This window comes from Papio anubis, chromosome 17, assembly GCF_008728515.1.
Source record: "Papio anubis isolate 15944 chromosome 17, Panubis1.0, whole genome shotgun sequence".
Taxonomy (NCBI): Eukaryota; Metazoa; Chordata; class Mammalia; order Primates; family Cercopithecidae; genus Papio; species Papio anubis.
This window is the reverse complement of record NC_044992.1, coordinates 30,561,368-30,585,719: the sequence shown is the minus strand read 5'-3', so window position 1 is coordinate 30,585,719 and position 24,352 is coordinate 30,561,368. Positions and strand designations below refer to the sequence as shown.

Genomic DNA, 24,352 nt, shown 5'->3' with positions numbered 1-24,352 from the left:
AACTTCTGAATAACATGTTGGCATGCAGATGCCTTTAATTACTTTTTCATACACAATTCCAAAGTAAAATTTGAAGTCACAGTAAGTTGAACACACTGCCATGTTTAATCATATTTTGTTCTCTTTGATGTGAATCAGAAAGGAAACTGTAGAGCTATTTGTATTCAGTATAGACTTAGAATAATTAACTTACTGGATTTGGCCAGGCGTGGTGCCCCACGCCAGTAATCCCACCACTTTGGGAGGCTGAGGCGGGCGGATCACCTGAGGTCAGGAGTTCAAGACCAGCCTGGGCATCATGGTTAAACCCCGTCTCTACTAAATATATAAAAGTTAGCTGGGTGTGGTGGCAGACACCTGTAATCCCGGTACTCGGGAGGCTGAGACAGGAGAATTGCTTGAACCCAGGAGGCGGAGGTTGCAGTGAGCCGAGGCTGTGCCATTGCACTCCAGCCTAGGTGACAAGAGTGAAACTCCGTCTCAAATAATTATAATAATAATAACTTACTCAGTTTACCCAAGATTTTAGATTTTGTCATGGCAATTACATTTTTCTGAAGTGCAAATTTCAAACTATTGTTACCTTATCTATTATTTAAATTAAGAAGTGGAATCAGAACTTTAGCCCAAAGTTCAAGTGTTTATGGTTTAATACATCTTAACTAATTTTTAAATCAAGACCATTGTATTTTTGTACCATAATTTGCAGTTTAAATACTTTATTATTATTATTATTGTTATTATTATTATTTGAGACAGGTTCTGGCTCTGTCGCCCGGGCTGGAGTGCAGTGGCCCTATCTAGGCTCATTGCAACCTCCGCCTCCCAGGCGTAAGCGATCCCCCCACCTCAGCCTCCCAACTTGCTGGGACCGCAGGCGCGTGCCACCAGGCCTGGCTAAGTTTTGTATTTTTTGTAGAGAAAGGGTTTTACCATGTTGCCCAGGCTGGCCTCAAACTCCTGGGCTCAAGTGATCTACCTGCCTCAGCCTCCCAAAGTGCTAGGATTATAGGTGTGAGCCAGCATGCCTGGCTATTTAAATACTTTAGATTTTATTTGTAAAATTACTTGTGAAATATAGATAAGTTTATTTATTTTGAGACAGAGTCTTACTCTGCAGGCAGGAGTTCATTGGCACAGCTATGGCTCAGTGCAGCCTCGACCTTGCAGGCTCAAGGGATCCTCCTGCCTCAGCTTCCTGAGTAGCTGGGGCCACAGGTGCATTCACTGCACTCGGCTAATTTCTAAAAATTCTTTGTAGAGATCGGATCTCAACATGTTACCCAGGCTGGTCTCAATTCTCCCCTGCCACAGACTCCCAAAGTGCTGGGATTACAGGTGTGAGCCACTGTGTCCAGTCAACAAGATTAATGACAAGTTAATCTTTAAAGCCATTTGTACTGAAGGTACAGGAGGACAGATACGATGTTTGTGATGATGCTGAACATCTCGACGATGATGATGTTCAGTCAGAAAGCCTGTATAGGGAGCATAAACATTCTGTGTAATTAAAAGTTTGAAATGAGTTAGTATAGTTCTTCCCTCTGCTCCCCTGATTCTACTTTGAATGATCAAACCCTAGTCATTTTTGTTTTTTCTTGTAATACCCTTTCTTTTTCCATTTTGTCCATAGTTGTTTAATACAGTGTTGGAGTTTGGAGAGACAGACTATAAAGTTAAAATGTAATTAGTTTTAATTGATTAGTTTTAATCAGCCTTTCACTGTTTTAAATCTGTCTATGCCATCCCCTATACTGTAGTACATGAGTAGTCCTCTCCAAGCAGTCTAGCAGCTCCACGTCGTCTGCTCTTTGAAATGTTTGCGTTGCGACTGAAATGCCTACTATTCCACGTTCAGCTGTTATCTTTAACACTTTTTTTTTTTTTTTTTTGTCATTGGAAACTAAAATTCTTTCTGTCTTTTGCCTTTTATCTTGGGTCCATGGTATAAACCTTTCTGTAGGTGATCCTGTTTCTTGTGCTTGAATTAAAACTTAACTGCTTTTTTGTCTTTCTGTCCTATTACTATCTGTTTTACCTTCAGACTTTTACACATCCTGTTTTACCTCTGCTTGTAATTTCCTTCTTCTGCCACACTCCTTTTCTTTCCGTAGTTAACTTTTAGATTCCCTTCATGTACCTCCTTAAACATCAAGACCTCCAGGGCCTACCAACATATGTGCTCCCAGAAAACTCTCTATTTTTTCATTGTACTTTCCACACTAGAAGAAAATGATCAGTTTTCACTTCTAGAATCTGAACATAGTTGTCTTGTTCACAGTCATATCTGTAGTTTTTAGTACAATGTCAGGCATATAATATGTTTTTACTAAATGTTTCCAGAATATGATGTGGCTTTTAAATTTTTTATTTATTGTCCGGGTGCAGTAGCTCATGCCTGTACTCCCAGCACTTTGGAAGGCTGTGGTGGGAGGCTCACTTGAGCCCAGTAGTTCAAGGCCAGCCTGGGAAACAGCAAGTTCCCGTCTCTACAAAAAATTTAAAAATTAGCTGGATGTGGTAGCACATGCTTATATTCCCAGCTACTCTGGAGGCCGAGGTGGGAGGATCACTTCAGCTCAGGAGGTTGAGGCCACATTGAGCCATGATCATTCCTGGGTGACAGAGTGAGACCCTATCTCTTAAAAAAAAAGAAACTATCATTAAGTTATTTTCCTTAATAGTCATATTCTTTTGTAGAATTCAGCAATATTTGGAAGAAAACATGTATCTATTCTGTCTTGTAAATATGTTTTCCAATAAATTAAGAAAGTTTTTGACATTTCCCCAAAATGTATCATAATGTATTCAGCTTGCTAACAGTGATTTCTTTGAATGGTAGAATCTGGATTCTGAAGTAGTTAAAATTGTATTTTTGGTGATGGGACTTTATAATTCATTTTGATTATTTCTCTTTTCAGAGTTAACTCAAGAAATTTGTATTGCCCCTGTCTGTTTTAGCATTTATTTCAGCTAACAATATGTATATTATTATGGTCCCTTACCACATTTTAGTTTACAATGTTAAAGCCTTCCGTCAATAGGGAAAAAAGTGCTTTGGTGATTCTTAGACCATGAACTGCCTTGTAAATCTGTGTGCCTCTCCTTCATTATCCTCTTATCTGTTAGTGATGTAAGGCTTACAGCCATTTTAAGTAGATCTCAGAAGGTCATTGCTCCTGAGAAGAGGTTGTTTTTCAAAAATGTTAAAGAAATGTGTTACTGTATGAAAATACTTGGATATTGTGCCTGGCCTTTTTGATGAGGATTCACTTCTGGCATTAAAGAGTTGTTGTCTGCAGCTGGAGCCTTTGGTGAGGTGAGACCCGATTAGGATGGCCCAAAGTGCAGACCAAGAACTACTTAGAATGTTGGGAATATGGTATACTGCTGTTGTGACCCAGAAAAAATTATACCTATAGGTGGGTGATAAATTCATTCTTATTTAGCCAGTAGAGTATAAGTTTTAATAGTGACTTATGCATTGCAAATAGAAAGAGTAACTACCGAAATTACTGCTTCAAACTTCTTCAAGTGAAAATAAGGTTAGTAAACTCCCTCTTCCTAGCAATTTAGCTGCCAATTCATGTAAAATGTTTGGTAATAATATTATATATATAAAATCTACTTTAGCTTGCTTTTGACAAATGTTTGATTGAGGATTGTGCAGTCTATCTATATCCAGAAAATGAACAGATCACATACACTTAAAAGTCAGCACTAAAGGATAGTTTTCATTGCTGATCATGACCAGTCTGATCATTTTTTTCTTGTAAATATGTTCTACTTGTCTTTCCAGATTCCTGCTTCAGCAAAGAAATTGTGTTTTTTGAGGAGATTGATAAACATAGTTTTCAAAGTAAAAAAAAGAATCACAGTTAATACGATTTTTCTGTGTTCCAATTTACTGTATTATGTAAACACCAATTAATCAGAATTACTTATTGAACACCTATTATATTCTCAATACTGAGAAGTACAGAAATAACATCAAGACTGCTGTCTTCCTTCTTTTGTTTCAGGGTTAGATTTTTTTATATACTGATCTACTACTTGGAAGAGTTTAGGACTTGAAAAAGCTAATATTTCTCTGGAGGAACGAAACGCTTTTTCTTTTCTTTTTAAGCATCATAAATGGAATAGACAGACGTCTTATTTAGGAATCTCAATTTATATATCAGATTACTTTGTTGTTCTCCCTACTGCTAAAATTTTAAAATACTCTCTCCTTTTAAATAAATTCAGTTATCTGAATATTTGAAGTAGATACTTCAGCATTAAAAAACTAAAGCAGCATTCTTCAGTATGAGTTTCATATCTTTTATTTTGTTACAAAAAAGTTGAAATGGGGTCTCACTATGTTGCCCAAGCTGGTCCTAAACCCCTGGACTTAAGCAATCCTCCTACCTCCACCTCCCAAAGTTCTGGGATTATAGGTGTGAGCCACCACACCCAGCCTTTATATATTTTAAAAATTAGATCCCATTCCAAAGTAATTGGACCTTTGCAAACATTGACCCATCAGGAGATTACAATCTAGTGAATTAGTTATTTAGTTTAAAAAGCAATACTATATGACACAGTGTGTATTCCTCTGTGAAAATTTTATCTTTATTGCTCCATACTTTTTTTTTTTTTAAATAGAGACAAGGTCTCTACTAAAAATGTAAAAAATTAGCCAGGTGTGGTGGCGGGTGCCTGTAATACCAGCTACTCAGGAGGCTGAGGCAGGAGAATCACTTGAATCTAGGAGGCAAACATTACAGTGAGCTGAGATCACACCACTGCACTCCAGTCTGGGCAACAGAGTGAGATTCCATCTTGGAAAAAAAAAATTTTTTCGGGAACTTTGTTCTTATCTTTCCAGGTAACTTAAGAGTTACCTTGCTAAACTGACCTAACAGGAAAAATAATGAATAAATGAAAGTTACCAGATGCCAAGGTCATATCTGGTACTAATTGTGATCTTTTTTTTTTTTTTTTGAGACGGAGTCTCGCTCTGTTGCCCAGGCTGGAGTGCAGTGGTGCGATCTCGGCTCACTGCAAGCTCTGCCTCCCGGGTTCACGCCATTCTCCTGCCTCAGCCTCCCAAGTAGCTGGGACTACAGGTGCCCACCACCACGCCCGGCTAATTTTTTTGTATTTTTAGTAGAGACGGGGTTTCACCGTGTTAGCCAGGATGGTCTCAATCTCCTGACCTCGTGATCCTCCCGCCTCGGCCTCCCAAAATGCTGGGATTACAGGCGTGAGCCACTGAGCCCAGCTCTAATTGTTATCTTTTATCACAGTTAGCATTATCCTAAAGAGGGGTGTGGGGGTATGTGTGTGTGTGTATGTATGAAACAGCTCAACAAACAATTCTTTTTTTTTTTTTTTTTTGAGATAAGAGTCTTGCTCCATTGTCCAGGCTGGAGTGCATTGGTGCAGTCTCAGCTCACTGCAACCTCTGCCTCCCAGGTTCAAGCGATTCTCCTGGCTGACCTGCCTCAGCCTCCTGACTAGCTGGGATTACAGGCACGCACCACCATGCCCGGCTAATTTTTGTATTTTTAATACAGACGGGGTTTCACCATGTTGCCCAGGCTGGTCTTGAACTCCTGACCTCAGGTGATCTGCCTGCCCTGGCCTCCCAAAGTGCTAGGATTACAGACGTGAGCCACTGCGTCCGGCCAATACTTCTCATTTATTCATTAAACTTATTTATTGAGTGCTCAAAATGTGCCTGATATTATTCTGGTGTTAGACACAGGGAACAAAACATACCAGAAACTCTGCCCTCAAGCTTATGTTCTAGTTAGGAGAGACTCAATAAACAAAACAAATTAATAAACTTTTTATTAGAGTTGATAAGTATTATGGAGTAAAGTAGAGCAGAGAAGAGGGACAGAGGAGTGTCTTTGAAGGTGGTGCAGTTTTGGTCTGAGAATGTCACATTCGAGTAAAGATCTGAAGGAGTTGTGGGAGTAAGCCATGCAGGTATCATGGGGATGTATTGAAAGGTTTTGAGGTAGAGAAGTCACATTTTTAGCCTTATTCTGTTTACATAGATACTTAACTGGCTTTCCTGCTGTCTGAAGAATGCCCTTTAATAGTCCTTTTGGTGTGGTTCTGCTATTTCTGCTTTGTTTGTCAAAAAAAAATCTGTAGTTTAAATTTATTTTTGAAGAATATTTTCACGTGATACAGAATTGGAGGTTGACAACGTTGTTTTCTTTTTCAGCACTTCCCTGTTGCTTTCTGGCTTTTTTTCTGGAGATAAACTATTATCTTGGTTCTTTTGTTTGTAATGTGTTTTTCTCCATCTTACTCTCTTTTAAGATTTTTTCTTTATCACCAGTTTGATTATGACTTGCCTCGTTAGGGTTTTGAGTTTTCTAACACAAGGTTCATTGAACTTCTGGATCTGTGGGAATATAGTTTTTATGAATTTTAGAAAGTTTTCAGCCATTATTTTTTCAGATATTTTCTGCCTATCCCTTTCTGGGATCCCAATTGTATGTATGTTTGATACTATCTTATAGGTCTCTAAGATTCTAATACATTTTTAGCTTTTTTCCTCTTTATGCTATCATATTGCCTATCCTTCAAGTTCACTAATCTTTCCTGTCTAGTTTATAATCTGCTGTTAAGTCCTCTAGTGAATTTTTTTAAATTTCAAATATTGTATTCTTCATCTTTAGGAGTTCCAGTTGATACTTTTTTATAGTTGCCATTTCTTTCCTCAGTATATGCGTGTTTTTCTTTAATTCCTGAGATACTTATAATAAATGTTTTAAAGCTTTGCCTGTTAATTACATCATCTGTTATTTCTAGGTCTTTTTCTATTGACTAATTTTTTTTTTTTTGAGACTGAGTCTCGCTCTGTTGCCTCAGGCTGGAGTGCAGTGGGGCAATCTCGGCTCACTGCAGCCTCCATCTCCCGGGTTAAAGTGATTGTCCTGCCTCAGCCTCCGGAGTAGCTAAGACTACAGGCACCCGCCGCCACACCCAGCTAATTTTTGTATTTTTAGTAGAGACGGGGTTTTACCATATTGGCCAGGCTGGTCTCGAACTCCTGACTTCAAGTGATCCACCCGCCTCGGCCTCCCAAAGTGCTAGGGTTACAGGCGTGAGCCACCGCGTCCAGCCCTCTATTGGCTAATTTTTAATCCAGATTTGCGGTCACATTTTTCTACTACTTTCATATTTTCTTTGGATGATAGACATTGTGGATGTTACATAGCTGAGCATCTGGATTGTTGTCTCTCTTTAAAAAAGGAACTTGTGTTTTATTTTGATAGGTAGTTAAGTTACTTGTGGATCAGCTCCATATTTTCCAGGGTTGTTTGTAAGCTTTGTTGGGACAAGTTTAGAGTAGCCTTTACTCTAGAGTTAGTTTTTCCCTGCTTATTAAGTAGAGACCCTCTGGAGTTCACAAATGCTCCCAATGTCCAACACAGTGTTTCCACTTCAGCTGGTCACAATCAGACATCTCCCATCCCTGTATGAGCGCTAGGACTTTTTTTAGCTTACACTTCCCTAGCATTTGGGCTGGGTGCAGTGCCTCATGCCTGTAAGTAATCCCCGCACTTTGGGAGGCCGAGGCGGACAGATCACTTGAGGCCAGGAGTTTGAGATCAGCCTGGGCGATACGGCGAAATTCCATCTCTACTAAAAATACAAAAATTAGCCAGGTGTGCTGGCGCATGCCTGTTATCCCAGCTACTTGGAAAGCTGAAACATGAGAATCTCTTGAACCCAGGCCGGTGGCGGAGGTTGCAGTGAGCCAGGATCACGCCACTGCACTCCAGCCTGGGCGACAGCAAGATTCTGTTTCAAACAGCAACACCACAAAACAAAACAAAACAAATTTCCCAGCATTTATACCTAGCCCAGCCTCAATGTGTTTCACTTCATGTATACACAGCTTATTTTCTGCCAAACCTCAGTAAGACACATGTGCAGATTTCTGGAGCCCTTTCTTGGCATAACTCTTTCCTCTCCAGTACTCTGTTATGCAAATTTCAGTTACCTCACCTCCAACCTATCTTCTTAACTCAGTGAAATCTCTTTGCTTATAGTACTCATCACTTGTTTAGGTCTGGAAAGTGACTGTGGGGAGAAAATCCAGGGCAATGAAAAGGCTCACCTTATTTGTTTCCTTTCTCTCAAGGATCACAGTTCCATACTGCTTGTTCTCAAATTTCTAGAAACAGTTTTATATATTTTATACAGTTTTCTAGTCATTTGTGGTAGGAGGTCAAGTCTGGTGCTAGTTACTCCATTATAGAAAGAATTTGAAATTTCTAGATTTATATTTTAATAGTATCACTTTGGTTCCTATGTTTAGTTGAGAATAAATGTACTATGTATGCTTTCTAAATTTTACTTTAGTTCCTTGGAGGAAAAACAATCACAGATAAAATGGTTTAGAGCCTATTTGTGATTTTTGATGTATATTCTGAGGAGTAAGGAGAAAAAGATGTTCATGCTTTCGTGGCTTTGCTATTACTATCACACAGGGACTCCTACTCCATCTCCTCTGTCACTTAACTGACTTTTTTCATTTATTCAGTAAGTATTGAATGTGTAAGTCATTAATTGTATTGATAGGATGAATCAGACATAGATCCTGCCATTATGATGTTTACAGTCTAGCCAGGAGAGAAGCTGTACATAGAAACTTTAAATCCAAGATAGAGATTGAAAATAAACAAAAATGGCTGAGCACAGTGGTTCACACCTATAATCCCAACACTTTGGGAAGCAGAAGTGAGAGAACTTCTTGAGGCCAGTAGTTTGGGACCAGCCTGACCAACATAGAGATACCTCATCTCTACAAAAAGTTTTTTAAAAATTATCTGGATGTGGTGGTGTGCACATGTAGTCCTAACTACTTTGGAGGTTAAGGTGGGAGGATATCTTGAGCCCAGAAGTTTGAGGCTGCAGGGAACTATGATCGTGTCACTGCACTCCAGCTTTGGAGTGACAGAGCAAAACCCTGTCTCTTAAAAAAAAAAAAAAAATCAGTACAGGTAAAAGTGGTGTGGGAAACCCAAAAGAAATAGCTTAGTTGTATATTATTTTAAATGTTGGATTTAAACAGCCTACTTAAATGGGGAATTGTAGATTTCTTTTTTCTGTTTTAAAGTCTCGTTTTGGTTTAATTTTCTTACCATTTTGGATATAATAAATTTGAGTTTTGGTTTTGGTCGTGATTATTTTTTAGCAATTGAATTGTGAAACTAAAATATATGTGTGGAAGATATATTATCAGGATGAACTGAACTCCTGAGAAGAGAATTCTGAGGTTTTATAATCTTTTTTGATTTGACCCTTAGTGGAGGAATCAGACATCATTGATCTTGAGAAACGCTATTGGTTATTGAAGGCTCAGTCCCGGACTGGACGATTTGATTTAGAGACATTTGGCCCATTGGTTTCACCACCTATTCGTCCATCTCTAAGTGAAGGTAGGAATCATTCCATTTTCTACATGTGTTCACTGGTAAACATACCTGAGCCCATCTCATATTTGAAACCAATACATTTTAACTCTAAGAAACCATCTTCTTATATGTTTGCAGGTTTAATGGAGTGGGGAAAAATGAATGGGAATTAGTATTATAGTCTTGAGCTTGATCTTCTACCTGTTATAACCTTGCATAAATCAGTTTAGCTCTCTGCACCTGAGGATGCTCATGTATAAAATGTGTTTGACCAAGTCAGTGGCTGTGATACTGTGTTCCAGTGAGGTGCATTAGTAGCTAGTGCCTGGAGTCATGTGGTGGCCACTGAATGGGCAGAGCTCCATGTTTCCACATATGACCTTGTCTCTTCCTCCAGTAGGGTGCCTCTACCTTTTTTCTTTTGCATAAGAAGATTCCACTGCTGTATTCTCCCCTCCAAAAAACATTTAAGAAACAATTAGACTAGACCATCTCTGAGGTGCTCTCTAGCTCCAAACTTAGTGCTGTTACTTTTTTTTCTTTTTTTTTTTGAGGCAGAGTTTCGCTCTTGTTGCCCAGGCTGGAGTGCAATGACGCGATCTCGGCTCACTGCAACCTCTGCCTCCTGGGTTCAAGCGATGCGCCTATCAGCCTCCCGAGTAGCTGGGATTACAGGAATGTGCCACCACGCCTGGCTAATTTTGTATTTTTAGTAGATACGGGGTTTCTCCATATTGGTCAGGCTGGTCTTGAACCCCCAACCTCTGGTGATCCACCCACCTTCAGCCTCCCAAAGTGCTGGGATTACAGGCGTGAGCCACCGCTCTCAGCCTGCTGTTACTTTTTTAAAAATAAAGAGTACAAAGAATAATTGTGAGCACATCATAAAAATCATATTTGGAGTATGAATACTTGGGTTCTGCTTCCAGCTCTCACCTTTTAAAACTTATATTTGACAAATCATGTAGTCTTCTCTGAGCTTTAGTTTTCTAATCCCTAAACTGAGGGCACATCATTAGATTCTTGGAATATACTATCTGTATTCTTCAAATTTCTAGGGTACTTTGGAGTACTCGTCAGGGGAGCCAGGGGAGATAGGGCTCTGGGTTTCTACCTACTTCAACAACAGTGCATTGTGTTTTTACCTTTTTAGAATTGGGATTGATGTATCATTTCATTTGAAAACAAAATTATTTCATTTCTTTTTTTTACAAAATGTTTGGAAACCACAGGATTAGATTATAAATTCCCTTTGTGAAATTTAAAATATTCATGTATAAAAGATTAAACAGTACAAAGAGACACTGTAGTAGAGAATTTCTTTCTCTCATGTTGCATAATGTATCTTCCTTTGCCTCATGAAAGAGCTTTATGGGAGCTTATTAATGATACTGTAGTGTATCTTTGAGTATTCATTTAATAAGCAGTTCAGTTTTTCTTTCTTTTTTCCGTTTTTCTTCTCAGTCTTTCTAAGTAAGGATAATTGTTGTAGTTTCTGACCTTTTTTTGGTTTTTAATTTTTATTTATTGACTTCAAAAATATATAGGCATTTTAGCTATTAAAAATGATGTAAGATAAATACAGATGGACATAACCAAACACTAAAGAATTGTAATATATTTTCTGCCATGATCACAAGTTTCAGTTATAATTATACCAAGAGGAAAGAGATACTTCCTGAAACATTAGGAACTGCTAATAAACTTAAAAAACAAATTCAGTCAGTTTATGGGAAAGAGTCATTCCTCCTTTTGTAAACATGTTATTATTAACACTAGGAAGCCTGGCTGTGATTTATGGTGCCTCTTCCTATTTTACAGGTTTGTTTAATGCTTTTGATGAAAATCGTGACAATCACATAGATTTTAAGGAGATATCCTGTGGGTTATCAGCCTGTTGCAGGGGACCCCTGGCTGAAAGACAAAAATGTAAGTGTGTTAAACATTGTCAAAAAATTGCAAACTATGTAATAGAGAGAAAATCAGTTTTCATCAATGTAAAATTATCTATGGATTAAGGCTTGAATTTTTATAACTTTGTCAGATTAGCAAATATTAATCTCATATTGGGGTTTTAGTGAGGTCACTCTAAGGAATCAATCATCTCTTCTTTTTTACTATGGAATAATTGGGATCTTTGCTATTAACAATGGGGTTGATTTTCCTGAAGAATCTGCAATTCATGATAAATGAATCAGATCAGCTATGATGTAATTGAAAATTTTAAACATTTAGGAAATATTTTCTGGTAGAATTTTGTGTCTTACATAAATTGAGGCATAAGTCATTTTCCGTCACTGGCACGGATTAATATTTCATTGGCAAAATAAAATTTATGGTCAAAACTAATTTTATTAAATGCTAAAATGATCTTTTTTAACCTAACTAAAATGTTGCAGCATAATTTGGAAGCATAAATACATTGTGTTATTAAATCTTAACCATATTTGAAAAAATGCAGGCATTTACATTTAATTGAAAACTAAAATATATTTACTGGGGTCATTATCTCCACGTCTTTCTAAAATAAATCTTCACAAATGTTGCATATTTTGGGTGTGGTGTTCAATATTTTTATCTTATTTCGTACTGTTGTACTATGATGCACTCAATTGATTTAATAGCCAGAATTCTATTATGGAGGTATATGAAATAATTTTTCAACTAAAAATTCAAATCTCTTTTTTTATTCCCTGTTGTTATACATCTAACAATGTTATAGATGTTAGATGTTATACATCTAACAATTTACTGTTAGATGAGGAAGCTAAAATCTCTGATTTTTTTTGTTGTTGTTGTTGAGACAGGGTCTTTTTCCATTGCCCAAGCTGGAGTCCAGTGCAGTGGTGTGATTGTAGCTCACTATAACCTTGAACTTCTGGGCGCAATGGATTCTCCCATCTCAGCCTCCTAGGTAGCTGGGACTACAGGCATTTACCACCATACCTGGCTAATTTTATTTTATTTTATTTTTTTTTTTAATAGAGACAACGTCTTGTTATGTTGCCCAGGCTAGTCTCGAACCTCTGGCCTTAAATGATTCGCCCACCTCAGCCTCCCAAAGTGTTGGGGTTATAGACATGAGCCTCCATGCCCCGCTCTGCATTTCCATTGAAGTTAATTGTTGCCTTAAAAAAATTTTGTTTTAATTTCTTTTTTTGCTGATGAACTAATGGAAGTTAAACTAGAGTGATTCATTTGGAGTTAAATAGCAAAGCACTGGTGTTCTAATTCTTACCATGTTGTGTTTGAATTTCATTAAAGAGTTAAAATTGTTGGCCAGGCATGGCTGCTCACACCTGTAATCCCAGCACTTTGGGAGGCCAAGGCAGGTGGATCACCTGAGGTCAGGAGTTCGAGACCAGCCTGGCCAACATGGAGAAACCCAGTCACTACTAAAAATATAAAAATTAGCTGGGTGCAGTGGCAGGCACTTGTAATCCCAGCTAATTGGGAGGCTGAGAAAGGAGATTCGCTTGAACCTGGGAGGTGGAGGTTGCAGTGAGCCAAGATTGTGCCATTGCACTCCAGCCTGGGAGACAGAGCGAGACTCCGTCTCAAAAAAAAAAAAAAAAAAAAAAAGACCTGGTGCAGTGGCTCACACCTGTAATCCCAGCACTTTGGGAGGCCGAGTCAAGCGGATCACAAGGTCAGGAGTTCATGACCTGCCTGGCCAATATGGTGAAACCCTGTCTCTACCAAAAATATATAAGTTAGCCGGGCATGGTGGCTGGTGCCTATAGTCCCAGCTACTCAGGGGGCTAAGGCAGAAGCATCGCTTGAACCTGGGAGGCGGAGGTTTCAGTGAGCTGAGAACTGCACTCCAGCCTGGGTTACAGAGCGAGACTCCATCTCAAAAAAAAAAAGATTTAAAATTGTTTTTTACAAAGAAAGATTGAATGTACATTAATTATACCGGAAAGGTAACAGGGAAGTGGACTGTCTTTATATCAGCTTATGATTCTTGATATAAATAGGATTTTTTTTTTTTTTAATACGAAGTCTCGCACTGTTGCTCCGGCTGGAATGCAGGGGCACGATCTTGGCTCATTGCAACCTCCGGCTCCCGGATTCAAGCAATTCTGCCTTAACCTCCCGAGTAGCTGAGATTACAGGTGCCTACCACTCTGCCCAGCTAATTTTTGTATTTTTAGTAGAGACAGGATTTCATCATGTTGGCCAGGCTGGTCTCAAACTCCTGACCTCGTGATTCGCCCACCTCGGCCTCCTAAAGTACTGGGATTGTAGGCATGAGCCACTGTGCCCAGCCATAAATAGGATATTTTAAGCAAACAAGAAACAACTCTGCTGACCTGGCACCGTGGCTCACACCTGTAATCTTAGCACTTTGGGAGGCTGAAGCGGGTGGATCACTTCAGGTTAGGAGTTTGAGACCAGCCTGGCCAACAGGGCAAAACCTTGTCTCTATTAAAAATACAAAAATTGGCCAGGCATGGTGGCTCACGCCTGTAATCCCAGCACTTTGGGAGGCTGAGGCGGGCCAATCACAAGGTCAGATCGAGACCATCCTGGCTAACACAGTGAAACCCTGTCTCTATTAAAGATACAAAAAATTAGCCAGGTGTGGTGGCACGTGCCTGTAGTCCCAGCTACTCAGAGGCTGAGGCAGGAGAACTGCTTGAACCCGGGAGGCAGAGGTTTCAGTGACCCAAGATCATTCCACTGCACTCCAGCCTGGGTGACAGAGCAAGACTTCATCTCAAAAAAAAGAGAAGAAAAGAAAAAAAATCACCTGGGTGTGGTGGTGCGCTCCTGTAATCCCAGCTACTTGGGAGGCAGAGGTTGCAGTGAGCTGAGATCATGCCACTGCAGTCTAGCCTGGGTGACAGAGGGAGATACCGTCTCCAAAAAAGAAAAAAAAAAAAAAAGGAACAAGAAACAACTCTGCAATGATCAATTTTGAATATTAGAAATTAACCTAGGGGCTTGCATTACTTCCTTAAAACTTGTAAGGTATTGTAATATTTATTGTGTAGTAACTTGACCCTTTCTTTACAGTTTGTAAGGCATTTAGCTTTACATTTGGTTGAAGGGTAGGGTCTTATATCTGAATAATGATTTAGAGATATAGATTCATGATATGCAGGAAGTCCTACAAGTTCTGAGGAGTATAATGACATAGTATAGTTTATTACAGATAAGAACTGTTCCAGGAAACATACACTTGCTTTAAAAACCTAAGTAATTATACAAGGGCAACTTCTAGTAAAATATGTTATACCTCAGAATACAAAAATAATTTTCCTCCACAAGAGTTTCTTTTCATTAGTTTGCTTCAAGGTATTTGATGTTGACCGTGATGGAGTTCTCTCCAGGGTTGAACTGAGAGACATGGTGGTTGCACTTTTAGAAGTCTGGAAGGACAACCGCACTGATGATATTCCTGTAAGTTCTGATTGTGTATGTCTTGTTGCATATAAACTTCCAACAGGAAATTGCAGGGAATTATTTTCTTTAAAAGGATAAAATAATTTTTTACTGCCTTTAGTTACTGTATTATGCTACTCAAAATATTTACAGCTGAAGATGCAAAATTGGGAAGAGAGTTTGGGTTAGAAATTCTTAAACTCAACTATGTAAAATAAGAATGAAACCATAGGAAAGTTATCTTAAGTTTTAAGCATATATGAGAATCTATCTGTGGTAATTATAAAAATACTTGAGCAAGGCCGGGCGTGTAGTTCTTTCCTGTAGTCTCAGCAATTTGGGAGGCCAGGGTGGGAGGATCACTTTAGCCCAGGAGTTTGAGATAATCCTGGGCAATGCAATGAGACCTCATCTCTACAAGAAAAACAAAACAAATCTTGCTCTATATACAGTAAACTTTAGCCATTGAATAACAAAATCAAAAGTATATCCACTGACTCTTTTTCTAATTACTCCTTTGGGTTGTTTTAAAGGAATTACATATGGATCTCTCTGACATTGTAGAAGGCATATTGAATGCACATGACACCACAAAGGTGAGTCTAGGTAGAACTAATGTATCTTTTTCCAAAAATATCATGTACTCTGTTTGGGATGTATAGCTTATATACATGCTTGAATCTCTTCTGCATCCTCCCTACCAAGTACTTATCTGGACCTGTGGGTAAAACACCTCCAAGTTATCTCCAAAGAGAGCCATTCCATCTTTAAGCAATTCTGAAACTGTATGTGCAAACATTTATTATAAGTCTGTGCTAGGCATTTTATAAGAATTATGTAGATACAGCCCTTGACAACTGTAGCCTATAATCTATATTTCTTCCATTTGACTAAGTTGTGGTAAGGCTAATGTTATATTGAGCAAAAGAAGTCAAACAAAAAAGAATATATACTGTATGATTCCATTTATATGAAGTTGAAGGACACAGAAGCAAAACTAACAAATAGTGATAGAAGTTGGAATAGTGATTTCAGGAGTGTGCAGATTAATTGGGAACAACCATAAGGATATCTGAAATGATGGAAATGTTTTTTTCTCTTAATTTGGCAGTACATATATTCTTTCTCTCTTTCTTTTTTTTTTTTTTTCTTTGACAGAGTCTTGCTCTGTCACCCAGGCTGGAGTGCATTGGCAGGATCTCAGCTTACTGCCACCTCTGCCTCACGGCTTCAAGTGATTTTCTTGCCTCAGCCTCCAAGGTAGCTGGGACTGCAGACGTGTACCACCATGTCGGCTGATTTTTTTGTATTTTTAGTAGAGATGGGGCTTCGCTATGTTGGCCAGGCCGGTCTCGAACCCCTGGCCTCCAGTGATCTGCCGGCCTTGGCCTCCCAAAGTGCTTGGATTACAAGCATGAACCACTGTGCCTGGCCAGTACATCTATTCTTTTAAAAAATTTCCTTTTTTTTTTTTTTTTCTTTGGACACAGGATCTTGCTCTGTTGCCCAGGCTGAAGTTCAGTGGTGGGATCTTGGCTCACTGCAGCCTTGACCTCCTGGGTTCAAGCAATCCTCCCACCTCAGCCTTATGAATAGCTGAGACTATAGGTGTGCACCAACATGCCCAGCTAATTTTTTTTTTTTTTTTTTTTTTTAAGAGACCAGGTCTCACCATGTTTCCCAGGTTGGTTGCAAACCCCTAGGCTCAAGCAATCCTGCCTCAGCCTCCCAAAGTGCTGGGATTACAAGGCATGAGCCACTGTGCAGGCCTAAAAAAATTTTTAAATGGTTGTGCTAAGGACCTCTCCTGTGTCCTTTAGTGGCAGCCAGAATAAGCATGTAATAGCAAAAATAAACATGTACTTTATAAATAAAAAATCCTTGACTTATTTAGTTTGGTAACATTTATTACTAATGTTATCATAATAGATTTACTATATATTTAATATATATGTTTACTATATAAATATAAATATATTTACTATATATTTAATATATAGATTTACATAATAGATTTACATAATATATTTATCCTATAGCTTGCATTACTATGATGTCTATGTGTCCCTGTGAAATTGAAAATAAATTACCTGTATGAGAGACATTTGCATAAATTTGAGTCTTTCTACTGAAACATTGACACGTACGTACCAAGTAGCAAGTTGGTAGGATCTATACCACAATAGTGTTATTAAATAGAGGTTTTGAATAAATAAAGAACATCAGTTTTTTTTTTCTTTCTTCAATCAGTTTTTTCTTTCTTTCTTCAATCACAATTTCAGAAGAACTTGTAATGGCTCTATTAACTGATTCTCAATAGAAACAGATAATAGATATGAGTTTCAGGCTAGAGCTTTGACAGTTCAGTCCCCTTCTTTCTCCTCTCTCTGCCAGAAACTAAGGTATCGAATTCTGTTTGGTGTATATGAGAGCAAAAACCAGGAAAAATTTCGGTTAGAAAATTCCTTGTGTAGAGATAAAAGTTTGAACACCTTTTTTCTAAGTGTTTCATAGGTATGTAGGTATTTTTGCTGTCAGCTTTTAGGTAAGATGGGGTTTCTACTTCTTGCTCTGCTGTGAACATTAAACAAGATCATTTAGCTGCTTCAATTCCATGTAACCATGATAATGAGATAGTAGTAGTTTAGGATAGAACTTGGATTTTTTAACCAAGCCTATTAACAATATTTGCTGGTGACTAGATTGTACATTACTCATTCTTTTCCTGACTACCAAGTCTTCTCTGTCTTATCTAATTCATCTATTGACTATTTAATGATACTCTGTAGTGGCTCAAGAGATCTAGATGTTACCCTTTGATAGTTTGTAGTATAGAGGTAAAGATAGACAAGTGTAATCAGGGCTATGTTAGAAGTCGAGGCTGGGCATGGTGGCTCTCATCTATAATCCCAGCACTTTGGAAGGCTGAGGTGGGAGGATCACTTGAGTCCAGGAGCTCTCAGCCAGCCTGGGTAACATAACGAGACCCTATCTCTACCAAAAAAAAAAAAAAAAAGAAAACCCAAAAACTTAGCCAGGCATAGTAGCACATGCCTATAGTTCCAGCTACAAGGGAGGCTGAGGCAAGAGAATCATTTGAGCCTGGGAGGTCAAGGCTACAGTGAGCCATGATTGCACCACTGTACTACAGCCTGAGCAACAGAATGGGAACTTGTCTCAAAAAAAAAGGTTAGCACCCGGTATTATGATGGGAGGATAGAAAGGGAACCATGTAAATTGAACTTTGAAAGTTCAGATTTCTGCTGGGATGCAGCACTTTAATAATTAGTTAATTATGGTTAACAGAAGTAAAAAGTTGAAAGGTGATTCCTAAAAGAGGTAACAACTAGGGGTAGAATAGAAGACATTGCCGGGCGCGGTGGCTGAAGCCTGTAATCCCAGCACTTTGGGAGGCCAAGACGGGTGGATCACGAGGTTAGGAGATCGAGACCATCCTGGCTAACACGGTGAAACCCCGTCTCTACTAAAAAATACAAAAAACTAGCCAGGCGAGGTGGCAGGCGCCTGTAGTCCCAGCTACTCGGGAGACTGAGGCAGGAGAATGGCGTAAACCCGGGAGGCGGAGCTTGCAGTGAGCTGAGATCCGGCCACTGCGCTCCAGCCTGGGCGACAGGGCGAGACTCCGTCTCAAAAAAAAAAAAAAAAAAAAAAAGAAGAAGACATTATTACGGTATAGGACTGTACAGTAAGACATCCTGTAAAGTCCTAGAACTGCAAATATTCTGATGTGGCTGGAATAACGGATTCATATATTGAAGGCTATAGACCTAGATTGGGGCCGTATCTTGAAGTGCCTTGGGTACAAACCTCAGGAGTTGAACTTTATACCAAACTGTGGAGAAACCTCCAAAGATTTAAGTAGAACAGAGCAAGCGATCAGCTGACACTATTTTGAAAATCAAGGCCACATTTATTTTTATTTATTTATTTATTTTTGAGACGGAGTCTCGCTCTGTTGCCCAGGCTCGAGCGTAGTAGTATGATCTCGGCTCACTGCAAGCTCTTCCTCCCGGGTTCACACCATTCCCCTGCTTCAGCCTCCCAAGTAGCTGGGACTACAGGCTCCTGCCACTGCACCCGGCTCATTTTCTTTTTTTTTTTTTTTGTATTTTTTATATTTTTAGTAGAGACGGGGTTTCACCGTGTTAGCTAGGATGGTCTTGATCTCCTGACCTCATGATCCGCCCGTCTCGGCCTCCCAAAGTGCTGGGCAGGCATGAGCCACCGCGCCCGGCCTAATCAGGGCCACATTTTAATGGAGGACATTTACAAATAAGTCATATAGGTTGAGCATGGTGGCTCACGCCTGTAATCCCAGGACTTTGGGAGGCCACGGTGGGCAGATCAGCTGAGGTCAGGAGTTCGACACCAGCCTGGCCAACATGGTGAAACCCTGTCTCTACTAAAAATACAAAACTTAGCTGGGCTTAGTGTCGGGTGCCTGTAATCCCAGCTACTCAGGAGGCTGAGGCAGGAGATCCACTTGAACCTGGGAGGCGGAGGTTGCAGTGAGCCAAGATCACACCATTGCACTCCAGCCTGGGCAACAGGAGTGAAACTCTGTCTCAGTTAGATAGATAGATAGATAGATAGATAGATAGATAGATAGATAGATAGATAAAAATAAGCCATATAGTCAGTGAATTTGCTTTAGGAAAAGTTCATATTATCGATACCTTGCTTAGCAGTAGTCCTAACTGCAGTCAGTAAAACATCCACTAAATTGGGAGAAAATAAAATCCATTTACAATTCTAGTTTTTAAGCGTAATGCTGTATATGTTTTTACAGTGTGTTAATTATTACTCAGGTGTCAGTATAGCAAATGGGCTTTTGACCATCATTGTATGCATGATGATTCTGTATGCTGGTATCTATTATTTCTTTTCATGATGTTTCTTTCCTTTTGGACAGTATTAACATATCTTTGAGGTCAGTATACCCTCACTCTGAAAATTCTTCCTTGAATATTTGTGATTACTAGTTTAACTACATAAAAGAATCAGATTATCATCTTAAAAATACTTTTTACCATCTTAAGCATTTTATATTTTGTTCTGCTAGATATGCAAGGTTCTTATACCATGTATTAATAATTTATTGCACATATCAAATTACATTTGTCCTTTTGTTTTTGTTTTTGTTTTTATTTTTGTTTTTTTGAGACAGAGTCTTGCTCTGTTGCCCAGGCTGGAGTGCAGTGGGGTGATCTTGGCTCACTGGAATCTCTACCTCCCGGGTTCACGCAATTCTCCTGCCTCAGCCTTCTGAGTAGCTGGGATTACAGGCTTGCACAAACACACCTGACTAATTTTTGTATTTTTAGTAGAGACGGGTTTCGCCATGTTGCCCAGGGTGGTCTCAAACTCCTAACCTCAAGTGATCCACCCACCTTGGCCTCCCAAAGTGCTAGGATTACAGGTGTGAGCCACCGTGCCTGGCCTACATTTGTACTTTTTAAACAGCCATTATTTTATTTTTATTAGTAGCATTTTAGATTTTCAAACGATAAAATTAATAGAAGTTATTACATTTTCATATTTCACTATGATTTCCCTATCTGTTCTAAATGCTGAGTCCTATAAAATTAAAATGAGTTTACACTAGCTGTTAGTTTTGTCATCAGTGCAGAATCATTGACAATTATTACTTCAAAGATAAAAAGTAGCATTTTGAAATATAGCTTATGTTCAACATAGCTTTTCCCTGTATTGGCATTCTTCATTTTTCTGTCCTGGAATTTTACTTGTGACTGTTCAGTGTAAAACTTCTTAATGCGATGGAATTTATCAGAGCATAATATCCTCACCCTTAGAGTTCATTAAGTTATGTGACATGTTTTTCTTTTGCCTCCTCATGACTGAGGTACATGATGTGGCAGAGCTTGCAGTTCTTCTGGGGTTTTTTTGTTTTAAGAATTAAAATTTTAGTTATTCTCAATGAATGTTATAGGGAAAGATACACTATTCTGACTACTATCAAGTGTAGGATAAATTTACATGTGTTGTGTGTATTCTTTATTTAAAAATTGAATAATACTGTATAAGTCATTCTGCAATAATTTTTTTTGAATTTTCCTAAATCTATATATAATTTTCTATCTAGCATATGAAAGATGCTTAGTAAATAAATGTTTACTTTAAAAACTTAGTAGAATGTTTACTAAGTGTCTTTCATATGCTAGATAGAAAGTTATATATAGATTAACTTAGTCTTTTTATCATCTGCATAGTATTCCATTATAATTATGCTATGATTTATTCCTGAATCTTTTTTATTTTTTTTTAGTCTTGCTCTTGTTGCACAGGTTGGAGTGCACTGCAACCTCTGCCGCCTGGGTTTAAATGATTCTCGTGCCTCGGACTCCTGAGTAGCTGAGATTACAGGAGCCCACTACCACACCCAGCTAATTTTTTTGTATTTTTAGTAGAGACTAGGTTTCACCATGTTGGCCAGGCTGGTCTTGAACTCCTGACCTAAGATGATCCACCCACCTCAGCCTCCCAAAGTGCTGGGATTACAAGTGTGAGGCACCACACCCGGCCTATTCCTGTATCTTTTAAAACTGTATTGCTATAGCCAAAAGTAATTTTCAAAGGCAAGGGGAATACTAATGACGGATGGTTATGGAAGTAATTGACAGTTCTGATAGCATTGTAATATGAACAACAGGTCTCTAAGTCAAAGATCCTTTTGTGCATAATGTATTACAGTTCCAGATGCCTTTAACTTCTTGTACAGTTAGTACTCACTTAATGTTGTCTTTAGGTTCTTGGAAACTGCAACTTTAAGTGGAAGGGTATAGAACAAAACTAATTTTACCTTAGGCAAACAAGAGTTAAATTCCCACAGCATATTTCTAGTCACAAAAACATCACCAAACTTCTAAATAAAGACCCCAAGCACTTCTAATATTAAGCTTTGAAATAAATGTGAACTATAAATAGATCTAAGAAAGATTGATAAAAACAAGATAATTATTTACCCAGTTTTTGGTGAATCAGTGAGTGACAGCAGCATAGTGGTGATGGGTTAAATCAAGGGATAAATGTTTGCAAAATGAAAATTATAAGAAACACCTCCTACCACCTTGCAGTTCAAAAACTAACAATAACAAATATGGGAGGCTCATTGAGTACTTTCTTAGCATATCATTTATTATCATACATTTGTATGATTGTTGCATACTTTGTGAGTTGTTATTTTATGGTAATTTGTATTCATTTCCAACCCGCTTATTCCAGTTCTGGTTAGTGGCTGGCCAGAGCCTATCCCTGCAGCTCAGGGTACAAGACAGGAACCAACCCTGGACAAGATACCATCCCACTGAAGGGCGCACTCACATGTGTATCCACACTCGCTCATACTGGGACAATTTATTATTTTTTCATTTTTTTGTTTTTTTACATCACAACATTGTTACATGAAGTGTTTACAATACAAACAAAAAGTGCATATATGCTATCTATGAATACAGCTCAGTGCAAAATAGTGACTTCTCTTTAAGAGGCTGTGATTCCTATTTCTAGCAAACTAAAGAGACTGCAAGTTGGTCTTTATCTTCTCAGTGTTGCCTAGAAATGATCTGTAAATGCATGTTCCTCCTGCTACTTACCATAAAATGTAAAAAGGGAGTTAAAGGAAAGCTTCCTTGCTGGTTCCTACCATGTGAAAGATACTATATTCTATTTTAGCAGGGCCAATATGTGGAAAATACCTAAATTTAAGTGTTATTACAAAAATGAAGCAATAATGAGATTCTGGCTAAAGAGGGCACTAAATAAGAATAATATATATTTAAAGGATTTAAAGCAAACAACAAAAAAAGATTGTTTAAAAAAGTAGTTCTAGGTGCACTGTAAGCATATAGGGTTTTTTTCCCATGTGTATTTTTAAACAATGCAAGGGTGAAAAAATAGGGTCACCTGTGTTAGACTAATTTACCTTATTGTATATGCTGCATCAGATGGAACTTTTGCATTATAGTTATAGAGAAGCATAGTTTGCCTCATACTATGGCAATTTATCTTCAATCAAAACCTTCCAGAGTCATTTTATTTTAGAATGTCCTGTAAACATTCCAATCGCCAGAACATGACTGTACAACAGCGAAGTGTTCTCTTGCATTAAATTGAAGATATCTGTTTAATTTTTTAAAAAGGAAAAGAAAATGTAGGAAAGGCACTTAGAGCTGTTACTTTATAAGTACACAACACCCTACAATTCAAAGCATCTTAATCTCCACCAGGATCAACAACAAAGTCATTTTTGTCATGCTGTTAAATCCATCATAATGGCTGATGCAGATTGGTCAGAGGGATCCAGCAAACACTGATGTCCATAATGGTGTTTTGGCAGCTAATATGTAACTCTTGGTCAATAGAGAGTTTAAAGGATCTTCCCTTTCTTCTTGATCTTTGCCAAGATTCTTGAAGAGTTCTAATGTTCTAAAATACATTGTTGACTTTTCAGTTTGCTTACTCATCCTCAAACTGACAGCGGTTTTTCTCTTAATTCTTTTTGCTGTGCTTCCAAATTGTTTTTTATTTGCATTAAATGAATGTAGTATTTATTTATCATTTGCGTCATTTCATGTTTTTCATTTGCATCATTTCATGGCACCATTGGAGCTCAACTTCAGAATCCTTCAGGTTTTGAATTACTTACTGACCATCTCAAATACCTGCTGTCTTGATCTCCATCTTCTTCATCTTACCTATTTGCTCCCTTTTTCCTTCTTCCATTTGTGCCAGAGGAAGACTCTCAGTCAGCTGCCATTTATTCTGTTATTGAAATTGTGCCCTAAAGAGTTAAAGAAACCAATGACTATACTCTTGGGCTTACAGGATAGCGGCTAAGAAAAGAAACAACTTAGTAAAAAGCTGAAACTAAAACTTTTCCCCAAAGAGTAGGAAACCGACAACCAGCAGAACTCCTTGAGTTTGCAGAATAGCGGATTGAAGGAAAAAAACACCAAAAAACTGGCCTGTGTGGTGGCTCTCGCCTGTGTAATCCTAGCACTTTGGGAGGCCAAGGTAGGAGGATTGCAAGGCCAGGAGTTCAAGACCAGCCTGGGCAGCATGACTAGACCCTGTGTTTTTGTGTTTTTCTTTTTTTTTTTTTTTTTAAGCCAGTTTTGGTAACCTGTGCCTGTAGTTAGGAGGCTGAGGCTGGAGGATCCCTTGAACCTAGGAGTTTGAGACTGCAGTGAGCTGTGATCACACCACTGCACTCCAGCCTGGGTGATAGAGTGAGATCCTGTATCTCTTTTAGAAAACAAAATAAAATAAATAACAACTTGCTGAAATGCTAACCCTCTCTCCATTGTGAGATTTTAAAAACTGGCTGAATTGGCTAGAACCAATATGGCTAACTAGAGTTTACGCAGAATGAGCTTGCTAATTCCCGTTGCATGTTTCACACTGACTCCCCCCAATTTCCACATGCGATCCATGAAGTAACATGAAGAAATAACTGTGCATGCCCAAGGACTTTCCAGTCCTCTCCTTCTAGCAGT

General features: G+C 38.5%; 1 protein-coding gene across 6 annotated transcripts in view; it reads left to right on the top strand.

Moving 5' to 3' along the window:
- Positions 1-24,352, top strand: part of USP32 (ubiquitin specific peptidase 32) — a 218,412-nt gene that overhangs the window by 114,786 nt on the left and 79,274 nt on the right. For 5 of the 6 annotated variants that reach the window (XM_021929123.2, XM_009190403.2, XM_003912864.3 and 2 more), the window contains 4 exons: positions 9,321-9,452; positions 11,250-11,357; positions 14,719-14,834; positions 15,350-15,412. In XM_021929123.2, coding sequence (XP_021784815.1) covers positions 9,321-9,452; positions 11,250-11,357; positions 14,719-14,834; positions 15,350-15,412 — 419 coding nt within the window. Of the gene's footprint in view, positions 1-3,302; positions 3,423-9,320; positions 9,453-11,249; positions 11,358-14,718; positions 14,835-15,349; positions 15,413-24,352 lie in introns of all 6 variants that reach the window. The other variant, XM_021929124.2, reaches the window with a different exon arrangement.